The 19,102-nt window shown below is 48.4% G+C and overlaps 1 protein-coding gene across 2 annotated transcripts in view; it reads right to left on the bottom strand.

Moving 5' to 3' along the window:
- rbpms2a (RNA binding protein, mRNA processing factor 2a) overlaps window positions 1–19,102 on the bottom strand; it is a 108,042-nt gene that overhangs the window by 12,551 nt on the left and 76,389 nt on the right. For both annotated transcript variants that reach the window (XM_069902719.1, XM_069902718.1), the window contains exons 5-6: window positions 15,060–15,210; window positions 7,542–7,690 (exon numbers count right to left, since the gene is read on the bottom strand). In XM_069902719.1, the coding sequence (XP_069758820.1) occupies window positions 7,542–7,690; window positions 15,060–15,210 (300 nt within the window). The remainder of the gene's footprint in view (window positions 1–7,541; window positions 7,691–15,059; window positions 15,211–19,102) is intronic.

The following is a 19,102-nucleotide window of genomic DNA, read 5'->3' on the forward strand; positions in this document are numbered from 1 at the left end:
TGCTGATTTTCTCCAACACGTTTGGACATTGTGCTCCAATGTCCGCTCTATCCCGACTATATAGCCATATAACAATTTACAGTACGGAAACAGGCCATATCGGCCCTTCTAGTCCGCACCAATTTACGTGAAACTCCACTAGTTCCACCTTCCCTCTCCTTTGCCCATAACCCTCCAACCCCCTCACATCCATGTACTCATCCAACCTCCTCTTAAATGACAGAATTGATTCTGCTGCAACTCCCTCTTCTAGGTCATTCCACTCAGCCACCACTCTCTGAGATGTTACGAGCCCAAAGGACCCAAAACCCAGCAGCAATAGACATTCACCAAGACAAGTGGTTTTTAAAACAAAAGTTATTTTTAATCAACTTCAAACATGAAAATAAAATCAAACTTTAACTTAACTCTATACCCAAATTACTCTAACCCAAATTACCCCCTTCTAATTCTAAGTGTAAGGATTTAAGAAGTTCTTTGGTTCACAGTTCAATCTCACTTCTCCTTCTTCCAAGTTCTCTGGTTGCAGACAATCACCATACTGTGCACAGAATTTAACATGTATAAAGTTCACCAGGCTTGGTGCTTGAAAGGTAAATGTTTACCGCTCAGGAAGGTTCTTGTAGGGTTTGCAGAGAGATATTTGTTGCACCAGGATTTCCAGAACTGAGGTACCACCACTAGTGACCTCAGGGTCTCACTGATGAAACTTTCCCCATCAGGGTCTTCTAGATGGTAACCTCTGACTTCAAGCTACCAGAGTTCCAATCCTTCCTCTATTTCAAGAGAAACATCAGACACATAGCACTTCCAGCCATCTACTGCTCTGGAACTTGCTTTCATCAGTTTTTCCTGGCTTGCACTTTTCAATTACTTGTCAGTGTCCCACACACTGACTGACTTGAGCTGTTAACTCAACTCTCTCCCTTCAAGTGCCACTCCAGTGAAAAGCATGCAACTCATGTGACTTGCAAAACCTCCACCTTCTCCAGCAAACAACAGGAGTCTTCCTTCTTCTCAAGTTGTTATCTTAGGTAAACAATCCAGGTAAACAATTCTGTGCACTCTGGCAAAACTTTTGAAAAGAAGCTCCCACTAGCCATTGTATCTCCAGTTCCAAACAATAGTCATTTATTTTAAGATGTCAGTTCAATTAACACCTACTTGTGAAAGGTGCATAACATTCTCCAGAGATCTTCAGTCTTTCAAATAAGATCTGTTTTAAAATGTAACCTACTCAATCTTATAAATTCTCCCCAAATATTGATATTGTTATAGAGAGAAGAAGCTTCCTCTCATGTTACTCCTAAAGTTTTTCCCCCTAATCCTTATGACCCCTTGCACCAATCTCCCCTACCCTCAGGGGAAAGAGCCTATTCACATCTATCCCTTCCCTTCATAATTTTAAATACAGAAATTAGAGGTGAAAAATTCTGCTCGTGACAATGTGTTCGTTGGGGGGGGGGGGCAGGACAGTTAGTGCAACGCCTATGATACAAGCTGGAGACCATCGGTGCTAGAAATTTGTACGCTCTCCCTGCATCCATGTAGATTTCCTCCCAGCTCCAATAAAGACGGACGGAGTTAGGTTAATTGATCGCATTTGGATAGCGCAGGCTGTGCGAGGTCTCAAAGCAAAGTTTGAGGGAGTTACTCAAATCAGAGGGAACATTAGGCTTTAGAGCAAAGGGCCAGGAAATCCAGGTCTTTCTGTTCGTCACCAGTTAACGAGGCCAAATAGCAAATCTGCCGCTGAGCGTCACAAGGGGTGAAACAAAGTCTGACGACACGGATTGTAGTCGGCGCACAAAAGTGGTGGAGAAACTCAGCAGGTCCCGTGGCATCCATAGGAGGCCGAGATGCATCACCAGCGATTCAGGCCCGAGCCCCTCATCGAGGTAAGAGCAAAAAGCAGGCGGGCGCCTGAATAAAAAGGTATGGGGGGAGGGGAGGTGGGGGGGGGGGGGGGGGAAGAGGAGCAGCACAGGCCAACAGCCCAGTGGCCATCAATGGACATGGATAGATAGGAAAGGTGAGAATTGATCGTCTAATGTTCAGAGATTAGGCCAAATGCAAAACAAGTCACAACAAAAAGCAAGGTTAATCAAGAGGGTTTCTCCCCACCGTCTGAAAAACACTTGTATGGCAGCAAGGCATTTAGTGAATGGCAGAAAGTCTGACTGGTTTCTGCAGTTGAAATAGGATTAACACCTACATGCTGAGGAACGAATATAAAGCCACACGTCTTGAGTATTTTCCGATGATTTGGTAAGGTAAAATACTAATTCCATACAAAATGTTGAGAAACAACTGGTTTATAGTCAACTTAAGGATGCAGGTGTATGCAGATTAAAAAAAAATTACATTTAAACTATTATTTTATGCTAATTCTACAATAATCCCACTTCTGATCCTCCCTGTATGTTTCTCCACCATTCAATAAACTACAGGCAACTTAGTGTCACCAATTAACAGACCACCGGCACGCTTCTGGGGGGCGGGAGGAGGCCCACGCTTCTGGGGGGCGGGAGGAGGCCCACGCTTCTGGGGGGCGGGAGGAGGCCCACGCTTCTGGGGGGCGGGAGGAGGCCCACGCTTCTGGGGGGCGGGAGGAGGCCCACGCTTCTGGGGGGCGGGAGGAGGCCCACGCTTCTGGGGGGCGGGAGGAGGCCCACGCTTCTGGGGGGCGGGAGGAGGCCCACGCTTCTGGGGGGCGGGAGGAGGCCCACGCTTCTGGGGGGCGGGAGGAGGCCCACGCTTCTGGGGGGCGGGAGGAGGCCCACGCTTCTGGGGGGCGGGAGGAGGCCCACGCTTCTGGGGGGCGGGAGGAGGCCCACGCTTCTGGGGGGCGGGAGGAGGCCCACGCTTCTGGGGGGCGGGAGGAGGCCCACGCATCTGGGGGGCGGGAGGAGGCCCACGCTTCTGGGGGGCGGGAGGAGGCCCACGCTTCTGGGGGGCGGGAGGAGGCCCACGCTTCTGGGGGGCGGGAGGAGGCCCACGCTTCTGGGGGGCGGGAGGAGGCCCACGCTTCTGGGGGGCGGGAGGAGGCCCACGCTTCTGGGGGGCGGGAGGAGGCCCACGCTTCTGGGGGGGCGGGAGGAGGCCCACGCTTCTGGGGGGCGGGAGGAGGCCCACGCTTCTGGGGGGCGGGAGGAGGCCCACGCTTCTGGGGGGCGGGAGGAGGCCCACGCTTCTGGGGTGCGGGAGGAGGCCCACGCTTCTGGGGTGCGGGAGGAGGCCCACGCTTCTGGGGTGCGGGAGGAGGCCCACGCTTCTGGGGTGCGGGAGGAGGCCCACGCTTCTGGGGTGCGGGAGGAGGCCCACGCTTCTGGGGTGCGGGAGGAGGCCCACGCTTCTGGGGTGCGGGAGGAGGCCCACGCTTCTGGGGTGCGGGAGGAGGCCCACGCTTCTGGGGTGCGGGAGGAGGCCCACGCTTCTGGGGTGCGGGAGGAGGCCCACGCTTCTGGGGTGCGGGAGGAGGCCCACGCTTCAGGGGTGCGGGAGGAGGCCCACGCTTCTGGGGTGCGGGAGGAGGCCCACGCTTCTGGGGTGCGGGAGGAGGCCCACGCTTCTGGGGTGCGGGAGGAGGCCCACGCTTCTGGGGTGCGGGAGGAGGCCCACGCTTCTGGGGTGCGGGAGGAGGCCCACGCTTCTGGGGTGCGGGAGGAGGCCCACGCTTCTGGGGTGCGGGAGGAGGCCCACGCTTCTGGGGTGCGGGAGGAGGCCCACGCTTCTGGGGTGCGGGAGGAGGCCCACGCTTCTGGGGTGCGGGAGGAGGCCCACGCTTCTGGGGTGCGGGAGGAGGCCCACGCTTCTGGGGTGCGGGAGGAGGCCCACGCTTCTGGGGTGCGGGAGGAGGCCCACGCTTCTGGGGTGCGGGAGGAGGCCCACGCTTCTGGGGTGCGGGAGGAGGCCCACGCTTCTGGGGTGCGGGAGGAGGCCCACGCTTCTGGGGTGCGGGAGGAGGCCCACGCTTCTGGGGTGCGGGAGGAGGCCCACGCTTCTGGGGTGCGGGAGGAGGCCCACGCTTCTGGGGTGCGGGAGGAGGCCCACGCTTCTGGGGTGCGGGAGGAGGCCCACGCTTCTGGGGTGCGGGAGGAGGCCCACGCTTCTGGGGTGCGGGAGGAGGCCCACGCTTCTGGGGTGCGGGAGGAGGCCCACGCTTCTGGGGTGCGGGAGGAGGCCCACGCTTCTGGGGTGCGGGAGGAGGCCCACGCTTCTGGGGTGCGGGAGGAGACCCACGCTTCTGGGGTGCGGGAGGAGACCCACGCTTCTGGGGTGCGGGAGGAGACCCACGCTTCTGGGGTGCGGGAGGACATGCAAAGGTCACATAGGTCAGGATTGAGCCCCAATTCCCTAGTGGGATTTAAAACAAAATATTTAGACATACAGCACTGCAAAAGGCCACTTCAGCCTGCAATTCACACAATTAACTTACAACACCCCCAGAAAGTTTTTGAACGGTGAGGAAATCGGAGCCCCCGGAGAAAACCCACTTGGACGCAGGGAGAACGTACAAACTCCTTACAGACAGCGTGGGATTCGAACCTTGGTGTAAAGGTTAAAACCTGGTTTCTTTGATTCTTAGTTCATTTTGTGGCTGTCTCTTAAAGAGAACTATTGTTACCATAATGTAATGTGTCATAATATCTGTCCAGCCACTAACAGCCTGCTCGTTATTCTATGAGATGGGATGGAAGTGTGAGCACGAGAAATCTTTCTTTGAATATGTATCTCTCTAAATACTTGGTTCTTTATTGTTATGAAAGCCTTAATGCGAAACTATGCAAAATGTTTATTCGTTTTATCAATGAATTAAAACGATATAAAGCAACAGCCACAGAGTTTGATTTGTTGGATTAACGAGATCTAAATTTGGGATATCGCAGCTCATGCTTTGAAAGATGATACTTTAAAATTAGGATACATTAGAATAAGAAAAGTTCCATCTATAGCTGGCGCTCTAAAGGCGTTGCGCTAACCGCTATACTAACCATGCGCCACTCCCGCCTTGCTTTTCTAATTTTAGCGGGCAGCCAAAAGAGTCATGGAGAAATTTTAAAGTGCAGGCCTTCCTGAACTTTGCTTGGCAAAGTGATCCGAGAAGCATCATTCGATTTGCAGCTACAAACATTGGGCACTTTGTTCAATGTTTTACAGGAGCCCCCTGATCTTACTCAGGAGCCGACAATTCCTGCAGAGAAAAATAATGTGATCTAACCCATTGAATTAAGAAAGGCAAATTCAAGTAGATCGAGGTCTACAAGATTATAAGGCACAGAGAAGATGGACAACCGGCACTTTCACCCACTCCCCCCGGGGCGAGAAGAACAAACACCAGAGGATATCTCTATAAGGGGAGGAAAGTTTAGGGGAGATGTCAGGGGTAAGTTTAGTGCATGCTGGGAATGCATTGCCAAGGCTGATACAAGAGGGACATTGGAAAGACTCTTGAACAGGCACAAAGATGCAAGAAAAATAGAGGTTGTTGAGTAGGTTGGCACAACATCACGGGATGAAGGGCCCGTACTGTGCTGGAATGATCTATGTAATGGAGCACACAGCCAGAGTGCAGGGTACCAATTTATGGCAAAACAGGGAACCAGCTCTCTGCAACCTCTCATTTCAAGTTAGAGCTGTTGATCTTTCATCTTATTCCTCAATTAGAAGTTGGCATGACACAGGGACTGAACGTAGGCCTTCGCTCTGTCCGCATCAATGACAGGGATCTCCCAGTGGCCAACCATTTCAATTCTGAGCCCCACTCCTGCGCCAATCCATCTGTCCGTGGCCTTGTGCACTCCCAAAACAACAAGGCCACCTTGGAGAAACGACACCTAATATTCCATCTGGCCCCTCTCCAATTCCTATTTGAGCATTTCCTGCCCTCCCTCTCTTCCCCAAGCCCTCTTGTCTCCTTTCCTCCAGCTCTCCGCCCCCCCCTTCCCTCTCCATTCACAGAGACGTTCTTCCCCAACGCCCCTCCCTCCATATCCACCTATGACCTCCTGCCAGTGGAACTATTTAATCAGGCGCCTGCCTGCATTTCATTCATAACTTGAAGGGGCTCAAGCCCAAAGCAGTGGTTATGCATCTTTCCCTTTATTCTGTAAAGTACACTGCCCGATCTGTTGAGTTTTACTAGGGATGGTGTTTGTTGGTTGCCCTTGTCGGAAAAACTGGTTAAAAAATTCATCGTTCCTTTTGGCAAATCAATCTTGAAATTCTTGCCGTTAACCCCTTTTGTAATTTCTCCCCAAATTTGTCCTGATGAATCAGCAATGTTTTGGAAACGACTGTTCCCAGTAGCTTCCTGATCAGATTCTCTCCCCCCATCCCAAGGCCTCAGAGGTCAAATCGTGCACGAGTTAATTATGGAGGCAAGCAGAATTCATCGAGGGAAAGGAAAGGGGGTGGGGGAAAAAAAATCACTGGAGAGTTAAATAGAAATCGAGATGCTGTATAATGTACCGACTTCAGTGGAACCAAAAGGAGGAAGGCTTCCATGTACGTCGCAAGGATTGGGCTCCAGTCAAGAAAGATCCGACTCAAATGGCATTCTGCGAGAGGAAATCACTCACCCAGAGGCGTCACTAGGGTTGGCGGCGCCCAGTGCAGTAACTCATGGTGTCACCGTCCCCATCCCCCCCCCCAACCCCCCCCTTCAGGGGCGTATATGCCTATGGCAGGGATGGCCAAATGCACCAAAATAAATGGAAGCCAGGAGGCCTCTCAAGAGCCGGCCACCGCGTTGCATTTGGTGTTGTGCGCGTTGAGAGCCAACGCCTGGGCGCACGTGTACCGAGCATAGAAGAAACAGGTGCGCATCCCTTGCATGTCTGGGGTGGAGCTGAAACACAGCACAAATTTTTTTTTAGTATATATAGTCAGTAATTTTGATATAACCCCTCCCCCACCCCCGCCGATGGTGCACTTACCTCAGTTACATTTCCAAGCACTGTCACTGATTCCCACCCAGTCCAAGTGTAGGGGAACGCAGTGCACACCTTCAATCACTTGGGGAAACTGTTCCCACAAAGACTTGCAATTTGCAAACACTTTTTCCCCCGCCGCCCCAATCAAATCTAATTTACCTGCAAAGAGATGCCCTGAAAGCAAGGCATCGATTCAAATGCAAGTTATTAAACACAGTTGTATTAAATTCAAAGAAAATCTGAATTTACTTACTGATTTCTTTTAACAATCCATTCTTGCTTGTAGTTTATCCTGCACAAACCATAAGCCTTTGACCCTGAAAATAAGGCGTGTCTAGCTCATTCTAGACTAGTGACAGCACCTTCAATGTTTCCCCCTCCCCTTAGATCCGAAGTAAAGGTGAACCATGCAAATCTCAAATGCAGTAGGGGGGTTGGCATTGATGCAGTCGATTGGATTGGGCCTGCGTGTATTAGTAAGAAAACTGTGATCGATTAGGTACAAAATGAAAAGTTGCTTTGTGATCAGACCAGGAGGAACAAATCAGGACCTGTGCAGAGAGGTACTGGAGGTGTTGGGTTGTTAACACGGCCACCATTAGTTACCTGTGCGTGAAGTGCCGCAGCTGCAGCAGCCGCGGCAGGGTACGTGAACGCAGCATGTGGGATGGCAGGGGTCAATTCTGTGGTGTACAGTGGATAGGGTGCCCAAGCCTCTGGAGATGCAGGGATGAGTGCTGTTCCTGCAAGGTCATCTGCAACATGGAGAACAAACGTTACAGCTTTTTAGTCACTGCAAACATCAATGCACAATTTAAATACCCCCGCCCGCCCCACCCTCCACCAAATCACAAGACTCCATGCCGACCATTTGCACCGACTTCAACCTCTCCCCTCCCCTTGTGCCCACATTCACTTCAAACCTGGCCCCTCCGCCAGGTTCCACCACTCACCTGCAACGCTCGGGGCCGATTAATCTGCACTCTTTTGAGGGTGTGGGAGGGAACCAGATCCCTCTTGGGGGGGGAAGAAGAAAGAGGAGGAAGAACACGGAGGATGTGCAAACTCCACACAGACAGCAGAGGTCAGGGTGGAGCCCATGTCACTGAAGTCGCAAGGCCTCAACTGTGGCAGACATGGGTCCTTTCCAGCTGTAGAGTTTTGTAGTGCTAACTTGCCCTGACCACTTTACCGTTGCTTTTGGTAATGTATGTGCCCAGTAACAGGCCCTTGGCCTAGGAGTACATGCAAACCAAATATACCCATTTACCAACAAAATGTAGGTCATTTTTAGATAAACATTTGGAGATTTCATGCCACGGTAACATTTAGCATTCCATTACACGTTTGCTGACAATATCACGGCTGTCAGCAGAATCACAGATGGCAAAGACAAAGCGTACAGGAGAGAGATAGATCAGCTAGTTGAGCAGCCTTGCATTCAGGCAAAACCAAGGAGACAATGGTGGACTTCAGGAGGGACACATCAGGCGAACACAAACTAGTCCTCAGCAGTGGAAAGGGTCAAGATCTTCAAATTCCTGGGTGTCAATATCTTTTGAAGATCTGTCCTAGGGCCTCCACGTCGATGCAATCGCAAAGGCGGCTTGCCAGTGGCTATACTTCGTGAGGAGTTTGCTCTGTCACCAAAGACTCAAATTTCTAAAGAGGTGTAGTCTGACTGGCTGCAACTCTGGTATGGAGGTGCCAATGCTCAGAACAAGATTGCAGAGAGCTGTGAAGCCAGCCAGTGCCATCATGGGCATCAATCTTCATCGAAGACATCTACAAGAGGTGGTGTTCCCCTTCCAGGATAGGCACATCTGCCACCCTGCAGTCTTCTAGTATCTCACCCATGGCCTAGGATACAAATATCTCTGACAGGACTCCCACAATTTCTCCCAACTTCCCACAATATCTTAAGCAGTGGTTCTCAACCTTTTTTGTGGGTGGGAAGGGAAGGTTGAGAACCACTGATCTAGACCCAATTGTCACAGAAATATTTTGCTTGAGAAAAATTGTCATCGGCCCATTTCCTTTGGAGTTCTGAAACCCTGCACACAAGTCAATGAGGGACGATTAAAACTGGGTTTCAAACTTTTTCCACCCACATCCCACCTTAAGCAATCTCTTACTAATCACAGAGCACCTATGGCAATAGGGAATACTTAAAAGTGGGATGTGAGGGGAAAGAAAAAGGTTGAGAACCACTGGTCAGGGTTCAATGTTAGCTACCTATTTCCCAAGTGCACTGTGGATGGCAAGGAAATTACTTAAGGTGGTATATGCAAGTGGGGAAAAAAGATTTGAAATGTACCAGGGATGTCGGTTCATTGACCGGCACGGATACGTGGGCCGAAATGGTCTGTTACTGTGCTGTATGTCTAAATTTAAATGTAAACCACGGCACTCTTCCCTCCCCACAAGGATTTACAGACAGGAAATATTCATTTAGCGCAATACACAAGGCATACTGGAGAAACTCCATTGGAAGGAAAGGATAATCAACATTTCAGGCCTGGCACGTTCCTCTAGTACACTCGTGCACTGCACTCGACGCCAGCATCCGCAGACTTCGAGCATCATATTCATTTGGGACTTCTTTTCAATCTCCTGTGCCTTTTGTTTATTCACGCTCAGGGGAAGAAGAAAAAAACTGAAGGAGTCTTCTACCTCATGGGGTTTCAAAGGGGCAAGCAATAAAGCGTGTCCGTAACTAGACGAATGCACTCGCCCTAATATTGGCCTTATTTAAGTGTATCAAATTGCTGCTGCTGGTTGAGCGTCAAGCAACGCTTTAGTCCCCAACCACTGGCATTCATGCCCAAAGGAAACCACAAATATTTTGCAGGTTCTCGGTTGTCAAGAAAATTTTAGCTGGGTTGATTAAGCTTAATTCGAAGTGCAACCACTGCAGAAACAGCAGGTAGCAAAAAAAAAAAGCAAGCCTCTTGGTCTCATGCCAACAATGTACCAGCTTCAATTCTTTTGGATATCGAGTTCCTTCCCGACTGAACTTATTCCCCAAGTGCAATTCCCTTTAGAAGAGCTTACAAACGGCTCCATTAGCAGAGAGTTTCGGCATTGGGCCCCAAGCAACGTCGGTGGTGGGGGAGGGGCAACAAAACGATGCCTTCAGCATATGGTGAAGAGCAAAGGGAAGACTTCCTCCCTCCCCCCTCACCCACACAGCCCTGGAACACATCACGCTCCCAGTGATAAAACTAATTTTGAATAAAAAGTACGACACTTTCGCCAAAATTTGGCAACCACATCCAGTTATTGGGAGGGCTGTCGTTCTCTCCGTCAGCTGGTGAGGGGAGTGAAGGGGGGGTCCTATCTCATCTCCAAAGGTTGTGAGAAGAAAACAGCCTGAGCACTGCCTGCCGGTGAGAAACCCATAAACCCTTGATGCACATTTTATTCCTTTGCTGTATGTTATGTGTAATGGTCGATTATTAGGTGTTAAATGTGGAGGGGGGGAAGAAACAGCTTGAACGCTACAGGAATTTTGTGTATGAAGTTGACAATTGTAAATTGATATTGCTAATGTTAACATTTGACACCTGTTGATAACTGTTTGAATTTAAGCCTGGAAAATCAAATAAAATATTCCGAAGAAATTTTTGAACAAAATAACCCTTTGGTAAAGAATAGATCGCTGTCCTACAACCCAAAGTTATTAAAACCAATCAATTTTTAAACCACATCTGTAAATCTGCCTGCAAAATCCTGTAGTCCATAACATCAATTTAGTCACTCCAGGATTAAGTATTGTATCAAGCCAATGCTTTCAATTCAACCCTTGAGGCAGTTGACAGATCCAAGCCAAGATATTGATAATCAAATCTTACACAGGCCAAACACATTTGAGTCACAAGACACAGGAATAGGTCGTCCGGCCCATTGAGCCTGCATCGCCATTCAACGAGATCATGGCTGATCGGATGATGGACTCATCTCCACCGACCTGCATTCCACCCCCCCCCCCCAATTCCCCTACTGTGTGAAAATCTATCCAACCTGCTCTTAAATAGATTCACTGAGGTTCCTCCCCTGCTTCAATGGATTCCACAGATTCACCACCCTCTGGGAAAAGCAGCTCCTCCTCATCTCCATCCTAAATCTACCACAGGTTGTACCTCTCTCACCCAGCGCTCTGTGGTCTGGCATGTGCCGCTGTTAGTGTGAACTCCTTACAGACAGTGCGAGACTCGAACCCCGGTCCCAATCAATGGCGCTATAAAGGTTGAATCTACCATGATCGGGACCGGTGTCTGTATGGTGGCAGATTTCACCTTCACAGCACCAGCGATCAGAACCAGGGTTCAAGTCCTGTGCTGCAAGGAGTTTTACAAACGCCCCAATCCCTGGCACTGCAAAAGTGTTGCACTATTATGCAAACCTTGCCACCCCATAGCATTATTTCCAGTTTTAAACTCAGTTTTGCCTTTGATATATTGACATGGGGGGGATTCCATTAGAAGTCAATTTCTGTTTTCCACCATTTGGCCAGATATCACCAGATTAAAGAGGTACAACCTGTATCCTAAATCTTGAAGCTACGTCCTCTAGTTCTAATCTCCCCCACCAAAGGAAACAACTTGCCTCCCTCTATCTTATCTATGCCTTTCATAATTTTATATGCTTCTACAAAATCCCCTTTTATTTTCCCAAAATCTAAATTTTGCCCCAATTTGGGCTCTAGCTCATTCAGATCAAGCCAGAAGTGTGGCTTTACAAAGCAAGTCAGCATGAAAAGCTTAAGCCCTGGACAATTTTTCATCGACCTTCACCTATGCACATTTTATTCCAAATTCCAAATGACGTGAATATCCCATCATTTATAGTCAAGTCGCTTAAAATCTCTCCAGTTAATTGGAAGGTTTAGATCAAGGCTTAATTCATTACAAGCATCTTGGGGGAGGCATTTTTAATTTTGTTTTTAAATCTTTAATTTAGACATCCAGGCTAATTTGGCCCACAGGTCCAGGCTGCCCAATTAACCTATGTTTCGAATGGTGGGAGGAAACCAGAGGACTCCCCCCACCGCCCCCCACCCCCGGGAAAACCCCCTGAAGAAGCAGGGAGAACATACAAACTCATTACAGTCAGCGCAGGATTCGAACCCCGGTCTCAATCGCTGGTGCCGTAAAGGAACTGCACTAACAGCGCAACACTTAGAGCAAATTTTGTCAAGCCATCAACTGTTTCCAGCACTGAAGAATCTTCGCAAAGATTCAGCTGTGGCATAGCAAGAGCTTTCTCGTGTAGGATTAACAAATCTACAGCAACTAGTGTTCAATTCCAGTAGAGCAGACTCCACAGGTATTTTCTGTAACATCGTGGGATTTATTCTCCCACCTCCGCGCCCCAGGTGGTCCACGGGTGCTGTTTGGGGTGATTAGCTCCCACAAATTACGTCTCATGCAATTGGCTGACAGGAGACTTAATGTCCACAAGAAAATGAGATTGGTTCAGGGGCCAGCATAAGATCGCTGGGATAAATGACCACAAGTGTGCCAGTTGAAAAATCAATCTTTGCCTTCATCCAACTGCCCATACTAAGAGTAAGATGTCTGGACATTTTTAGCCCAAGGTTATAATATAAAGTTTCATATTTAAAGTTATCGAAGTTGACAGCGGACAATGTTCTTTATTGACCAGCCTCAATCTAATTACACAGGCCCTACCATAGAAACCAGCAATCCAATTTTACCTTCACACCCACAACCCTCTAATTTTCCCTAAGATCCATGTGTCTATCCAATAGGCCTTGAATGTCCCTCTGGTACCACCCTCCAGCACCCCTGTTCATGCATTCCAGCAACAATCACTGAATAAAAGACCACATACCACCACCCCCCCCCCCACCCCCCCGACATCTCTCCTTCACTCAGCTTGAACCGGTGGTTGTCGACCTTTTCCTTTCCACTCACACACCACTTTAACTATTCCCAATGCCAGGGGTGCTCTGTCATTAGTAAAGGATCGCTTAAGGTGGTACGTGGGTGGAAAGTTTGAAACCCACCGTTTTAATCGGACCTCATTGACCCATTTCGTGCACGGTTTCAGAACGCCAAAGGAAATGGGCCAGTGTCTGATTTGCAAGGGTGGTATGTAGATGGAAACAAAGATTGAAAACCACTGTTATAAATCGTACTTAATTGACTCGTTATGTGCAGGGTTTCAAAACTCCAAAGGAAATGGGCCAGTGACAATTTTTCTCAAGCAAAATATTCCAGTGATAATCAAGTCGAGAGCAGTGATTCTCAACCTTCCCACTCACATCCCACCTTAAGCAACCCCTTACAGAGCACCGAAGGCCTAGATTACTTCAAGTGGGATGTGAGTGGAAAGAAAAATGGTTGAGAACCACTGGCTTAAACAGATCCCTCTGGTGTTTGCTATTGTGCACCCTTACCCGAGCCCACGCACAGCTATTGTCACCCTTCATTGCTCCCAAAGAGAAAATCCCTAGCTCTGTGAACCTTGCTCCAGAAGGGCGTTTGCCAATCCAGGCAACATTAGAACCATAAAGCATTACAACACAGAAATAGGCCTCTTTGGCCCTTCTAGTCTTTTTTTTGGCTTAGTCCCACTGACTTGCACCTAGTCCATAGCCCTCCAACCCTCTCCCACTCACACACTGGTTCAAATTCCTCTTAAATGTTAAAACTGAACTCGCATCCACCACTTCCACACCCCCCCCCCCCCCCCAAACCTTTTCCCTTTCACTCTTAACCTGTGTCCTCTGGTTTGTATCTCACCTACCCTCAGTGAAAAAAGCCCATCTACATTTACTCTGTCTAACCCCCTTCAATTTTAAATACCTCAATCAAATCTCTCCTCCTTCTATGCTCCAAGTCCTAACCTGTTTAATCCTTCCCTTTCACACTCTCCAAAGCAACTCCACCCTTCTCAAAAAGAAATGAAGAGAAGAACCGATTGAACAGCTTGGAGCCTAAATATTCCCGTTCCTTCAATCCCACCAGAACAGAAACCAGTCCCAACCATCAACTGCAATTTCAAAGATTTAGTTGAATTGAATTGACTGGGTTCCAGGGGTTTAAATCTCCAACTTCCTTTGAAGGAGCTGAGCTGTCACTCAAAGCTAAATCGACAGACCATGTCAGCTTGATAGCCATAACATTCAATCAATGAAAATAACTGCAGAACATGAAAATTGCTTGGTTGGAAATAATTACAGTTGGACACTCCAGTTTTTAGATTTCCTTAATTATCCATAAACCTTAAAGCAGAGCCAAGCATTTCTGCAGTCTGCCCTTCGGGCTAATGTCCAGTGAATGTTGCATTACAGTCCAATAGTTTGATCTCATTGAACCAGATGCTCCATTGCAGGAGATATTCGAGAAATTCTAACGTGCAGCTAACTTTCAACCAGTACTGCTTTGGGGTTCAGTTCCTCTGGGGTCAAATCTTGCTGAGGAAGAAGTGTGGGGAGAAGGGGAGGACTTGATTGTTGGAAGGGCACTGAGCACCATGTATTAAGGGGCCAACCCTCAGGCACACTGGATTCTTGAATGAGGAGGAAGTTAAATATTCCCAGCAAGTCGAGTGCGTTATGGTGGAGTGAGTACAAGATGCAAGCAGTTCCGGTCATGGCAACATTGCCTGCAGCCTGAAATCACTTGGAATAAGGACAGAACAGCAGAGACCACGGAGGGAGATACCGGGCAATCACTCGGGCATGTTTCACTTGCCCGCCAGCCAGCTGTGCACCATCTTGGGGCACAGTCTTTAGGGGGAGGTGGTGGGGGACTGAGACTAGGCTCAATCCGCCAGAACTGCAGTGCAACTCTCAGCCACACGTCGGGTGATACTGACTGGCCTTGGAGAACTCCGTGATCAGCATCCCATCCCACCGGCTGGAGGGGGTGGAAGATAGCAGCGGGGACCTGCAGGTGGAAAGAAACAGGAGGCCTCAATTTCCTGCTCTTTCCCCCCAAGGAATGGCACAATGCACTGCTGAGTTGAACATTGCACACTGGCTCTCCACCTCCTTCAGTGGAATTGACAAAAGCTGTTTTGTAGTGCATGGCCCCTATTGGATTACTTGGCACATTTAAAAACCCATCAACAGCTAGTACACAAACCACTTACAGGGGTCCCGTGCAATGAAGTGAGCCCCCAAGGCAGGGTGCATATTTGTGGGGTTTGGTGTCGCCATCAACTTGTTTTTGGCCATCTTGGTGTTTGCCTTTGCAAACTCCAACCTGAGTGTCTGAGGATTTTCGGGATCAAATCGAATACCCTGTGGAGATAGAAAGAACCGTTCAACCCACAAGCCCAACACAAACAATTTAAAACTTGAGTGAACCGAGCAAGTTGCGTTAGACCCAGCCCGTTGGGGACAAAGGCTCAACAAGTAGGCATCCAATTGTAAAATGCTCACATTAATCAATAGAGGATTTACAAACTCTACCAAGTCAGAATCAAAATTTATTGAACATGACACCAAATTCGTTGTTTAGCAAAATATTGCTATAAATTACATTTGAAAATAAATATAGAGCCAAATAAAAAAAAATAGGGGAAAGCGAGGCAGTGTCTGTGGTTCATTGTCCATTCAGAAATCTGATGGCTGAGGGGAAGATGATTACAGATTTATTGTCAGAGGACATACACGATATCACATACAACCTTGAAATTCTTTTTCTTGCTGGCGCAGCATAATCACCATTAATTGGTAGTGCAAAAATATTTTAAATAAAAATAAGCTGCCTTTGTGCCGCTAGGTGCTCATCTTCAGAGTCCTTAACCTTTTCTCTCTCCTCTTTCTCCCTCCTCCCCCACCCCCGATGGTAGCAGAGTGAAGACATTGCTTTCTTAAGACACTGCTTCTTGTTGATGTCCTCGATGGAGTGAGGACTGGTGCACTTGATGGCGCTGGCCAAGAACAAATTCTCCGCCCCCCCCCCCGCCCCGCCCCACATCCTGTGCATTGTTTCCTCCATACCAGGTAATGATACAACTGGTCAGAATGCTCTCCACCTGTAGAAACTGACATGGAGGCCCCAGGACAGATCCTCGGAGATGTTGACCCTCTCCATTGCTGACCCCTCAATGAGGACGGGCCCAGTCTGACAGAAATAACCAGGATTCGAGTTGGTTAGAGGCCACACTGTCATGACTTCATTGACTCAGTCCACTGTGGTGAAGCTCAAGTTTATTATCAACTGACTGTACAAAGCAAAAGTGTTCTGCACACCACGATATGCCTACTAATGACACGTACAAATAAAAGTGAAAGAAAATTAATCTGCATTAAGTAAAACTACCTCAAACCTGGCCAACTCACCACCCACTCCCTACCTCCAGGTTTCTAATGACGGACAGCACCCAAAAGCATCCTGATAGATTCCTCAAGCCATAACTGGGGATTTCCAGTGTTTCAGACAGCCCAGTCTTGGAATATTTCTCCCTCTTTGTCAGCAAGGTTGGGTGCCCGGCGTCTCTTCAACAACGCCTTGCGTTTTGGCCAATGGGTTCTCCTGCGGTGCTCTTCAATTGGAGAACTGGCAACGGAAGCCTAAAACTGAACTGTTATCGCATTGTTGAGGTTACGAGTACAAAAACATGAGAAGTAGAAGTCAGCCATTCGGCCCATCGAGCCTGCTCTGCCCTTCAATGTGCTCATGGCTGATCTGATGGCTCATCTCCACCGACCTGCCCTTTTTCCCCCATATCCTTTAATTCCCCTATGGTGTAAAAATCTACCCAACCTTGCCTTAACTGAGGTCACCTCCACTGCTTCGATGGGCAGCGAATTCCACAGATTCACTACTCTCTGGGGAAAGTAGTTCCTCCTAATCTCTGTCCTAAATCTCCTCTCCTGGATCCTGAGGCCAAGTCTCTAGTTCTGGTCTCCCCCACCAATGGGAACAACTTACCTACCTCTATTTGTTCTGCTAGCATTAACTGCATTGAATTAAACACAAGGAATGTAAAACAATTGAAACAAACTTGCTCCTCCATATACTACTTATATGCAATGCAGTCTTGGTTACTGACTGGACACTATTTTTGGGGGGGCGGGGGTGGAATTAGATCCCAACTCAAAGCACATACCACCCTAGCTCAATACCATTAAGGAGGTCATGCTCCAATTTAAGAAAACCACTCGGATTTTTTTTGGAGTGGAAATAGAAAGTGAAGGGAGATCTTGGAACGATAGGAGAAATTGCACACCAGCCTGATGCTGTCAGATAAGGCAAAGGAGCAGAAATAGGCCATTCAGCCCATCAAGTTTGGCCCACCATTTAATCATGAGCTGATTAGCCACCCAGCCCCACCTTATCTCCATAACCTTTTGATGCCCTCGCTCATCAAAAATATCAATCTTGAATACACCCAACGGCCTCCGCACCAATAAAATTCTGCAGGTTTTCCACTCTCTGGCAGAAGATATTCCATTGCATTTCTGTCCTAAGCAGACACCCTTCAATCCTGAGGTTTCCCCCTCTTGCCCTTGTCATTTCCATGAGGGAAAACAGTTTTTCTACATCTACTGTCCATGACTTTCAACATTCCAAATGTTTCAATGAAACCCCCCCCCCCCCCCCCATGCTCCTAAATTCTGATGAATACCAACTGAGAGATGACAAACTCTTCTCATACAATAAACATTTCATTCCTGGAAACATTCAAGTGAACCTCCATTGACCCGCGCCAACATCTGCACATCTTTTCTTGAATGAGAAACTGAAAACTCCAGTGCTCCAAGTGCCTTATAATCACATCCCTGCTCTTGTATTCTATTCCTGTCAAGTTGAATGGCAGCACTGCATTTACCTTCTTAACCACCCCCTCAACCTTCAAGGCCTCCTTCAGGCCACCCCTCACAAGGACTCCCAGGTCCCTTTGCACCTGGGTATTTTGAATTTTCTCCCAATTTAAAAAAGTCTGCCTGTTTATTATTTTCTTTTGACCAAATGACACAGCCGTCCACTTTAAAAGCAGCCCCAACACCTACCCCTGTGGAAAACCACTAGCAACTGGCAGCCCACCAGAATGTGATCCTTGTATTCTGACCCCTTGCTTCCTGCCAACCAGCCAATGCTTGACCCACTAGGACAGGTCCTAAACAAGGCAACCAAATGTGGGGTTTTTGGCTGTTGGTTTCCACTTGGAGGGGAGTGGACTGTTCAGAAGCACTTTCCTGGTGTTCGTTTCCTTTGAAACATCAGGTGCCGGGACTAGAGCTGAGAAAGGCAACGATGGCCTGGTCTCGGACCACCTTCTTTGGAGCTGTGGGCGTGAAGACCAATGATACAGCAAACACATTTAGGCAAGGGCTGTTGCATCCTGGGAAAAGGGGCGGGGGGGAGAAGAGGGAAGGCCAAGTTGTGGTTGCATCTGGGAAAGAATCCTCTGCCGATTGCTCTCCACTGGAGAAGTTCCTCCAGTACTTTGTCCACTGTCCATCATCAAGACATTTATTTGGAGAAACAATACTTCATATCTGCAAATATCATATGAAGAAAGGTTGGATAGACTAGGCTTGTATTCTCTGGAATTTAGAAGATTGAGGGGGATCTTATAGAAATAAAATTCTTAAGGGTTTAGAGCGACGAGACACAGGTAGGTTGTTTCCAATGCTGGGGAAAAACCGGGGGGGGGGGGGGGGTCACAGTTTAAGGATAAGGGGGAAAAATGTTTAGGACTGAGATGAGGAAAAATTTCTTCCCTCAGAGGGTGGTGGATCTGTGGAATTCTTCGCCACAAGAAGTAGCTGAGGCCGGTTCCTTGTCAATATTTAAGGAGTAGGTTAGATTTGGCCCTTGTGGCGAAGGGGATCAGGGGGTATTGGGAGAAGGCAGGAACCGGGTACTTATCAGCCATGATCGTATTAATGGCGGTGTAGGCTTGAAGGGCCAAATGGCCGACTCCTGCCTATTTTTCTACATTTCTATGACAATAAACGCACTGACGTTAAGCAGGACCAATGACGAAACAGGATATAAAGTGACCTAAACTCAGCCCTCAAAAACATTCATCCTTAACTCATCTTCTGAATCCAGTTCATCAGTTTCATGTCTACCAGTCTTGTATTTCAGATTCAATAGGTCTGCTTCCTAGAAGAATTCATGAGTCATTAATTATTCATGGCTTAATGTCTGGGTCAGGTCAGCTTGAGAGTTTCT

Source organism: Narcine bancroftii, chromosome 11, assembly GCF_036971445.1.
Source record: "Narcine bancroftii isolate sNarBan1 chromosome 11, sNarBan1.hap1, whole genome shotgun sequence".
NCBI classification, from domain to species: domain Eukaryota; kingdom Metazoa; phylum Chordata; class Chondrichthyes; order Torpediniformes; family Narcinidae; genus Narcine; species Narcine bancroftii.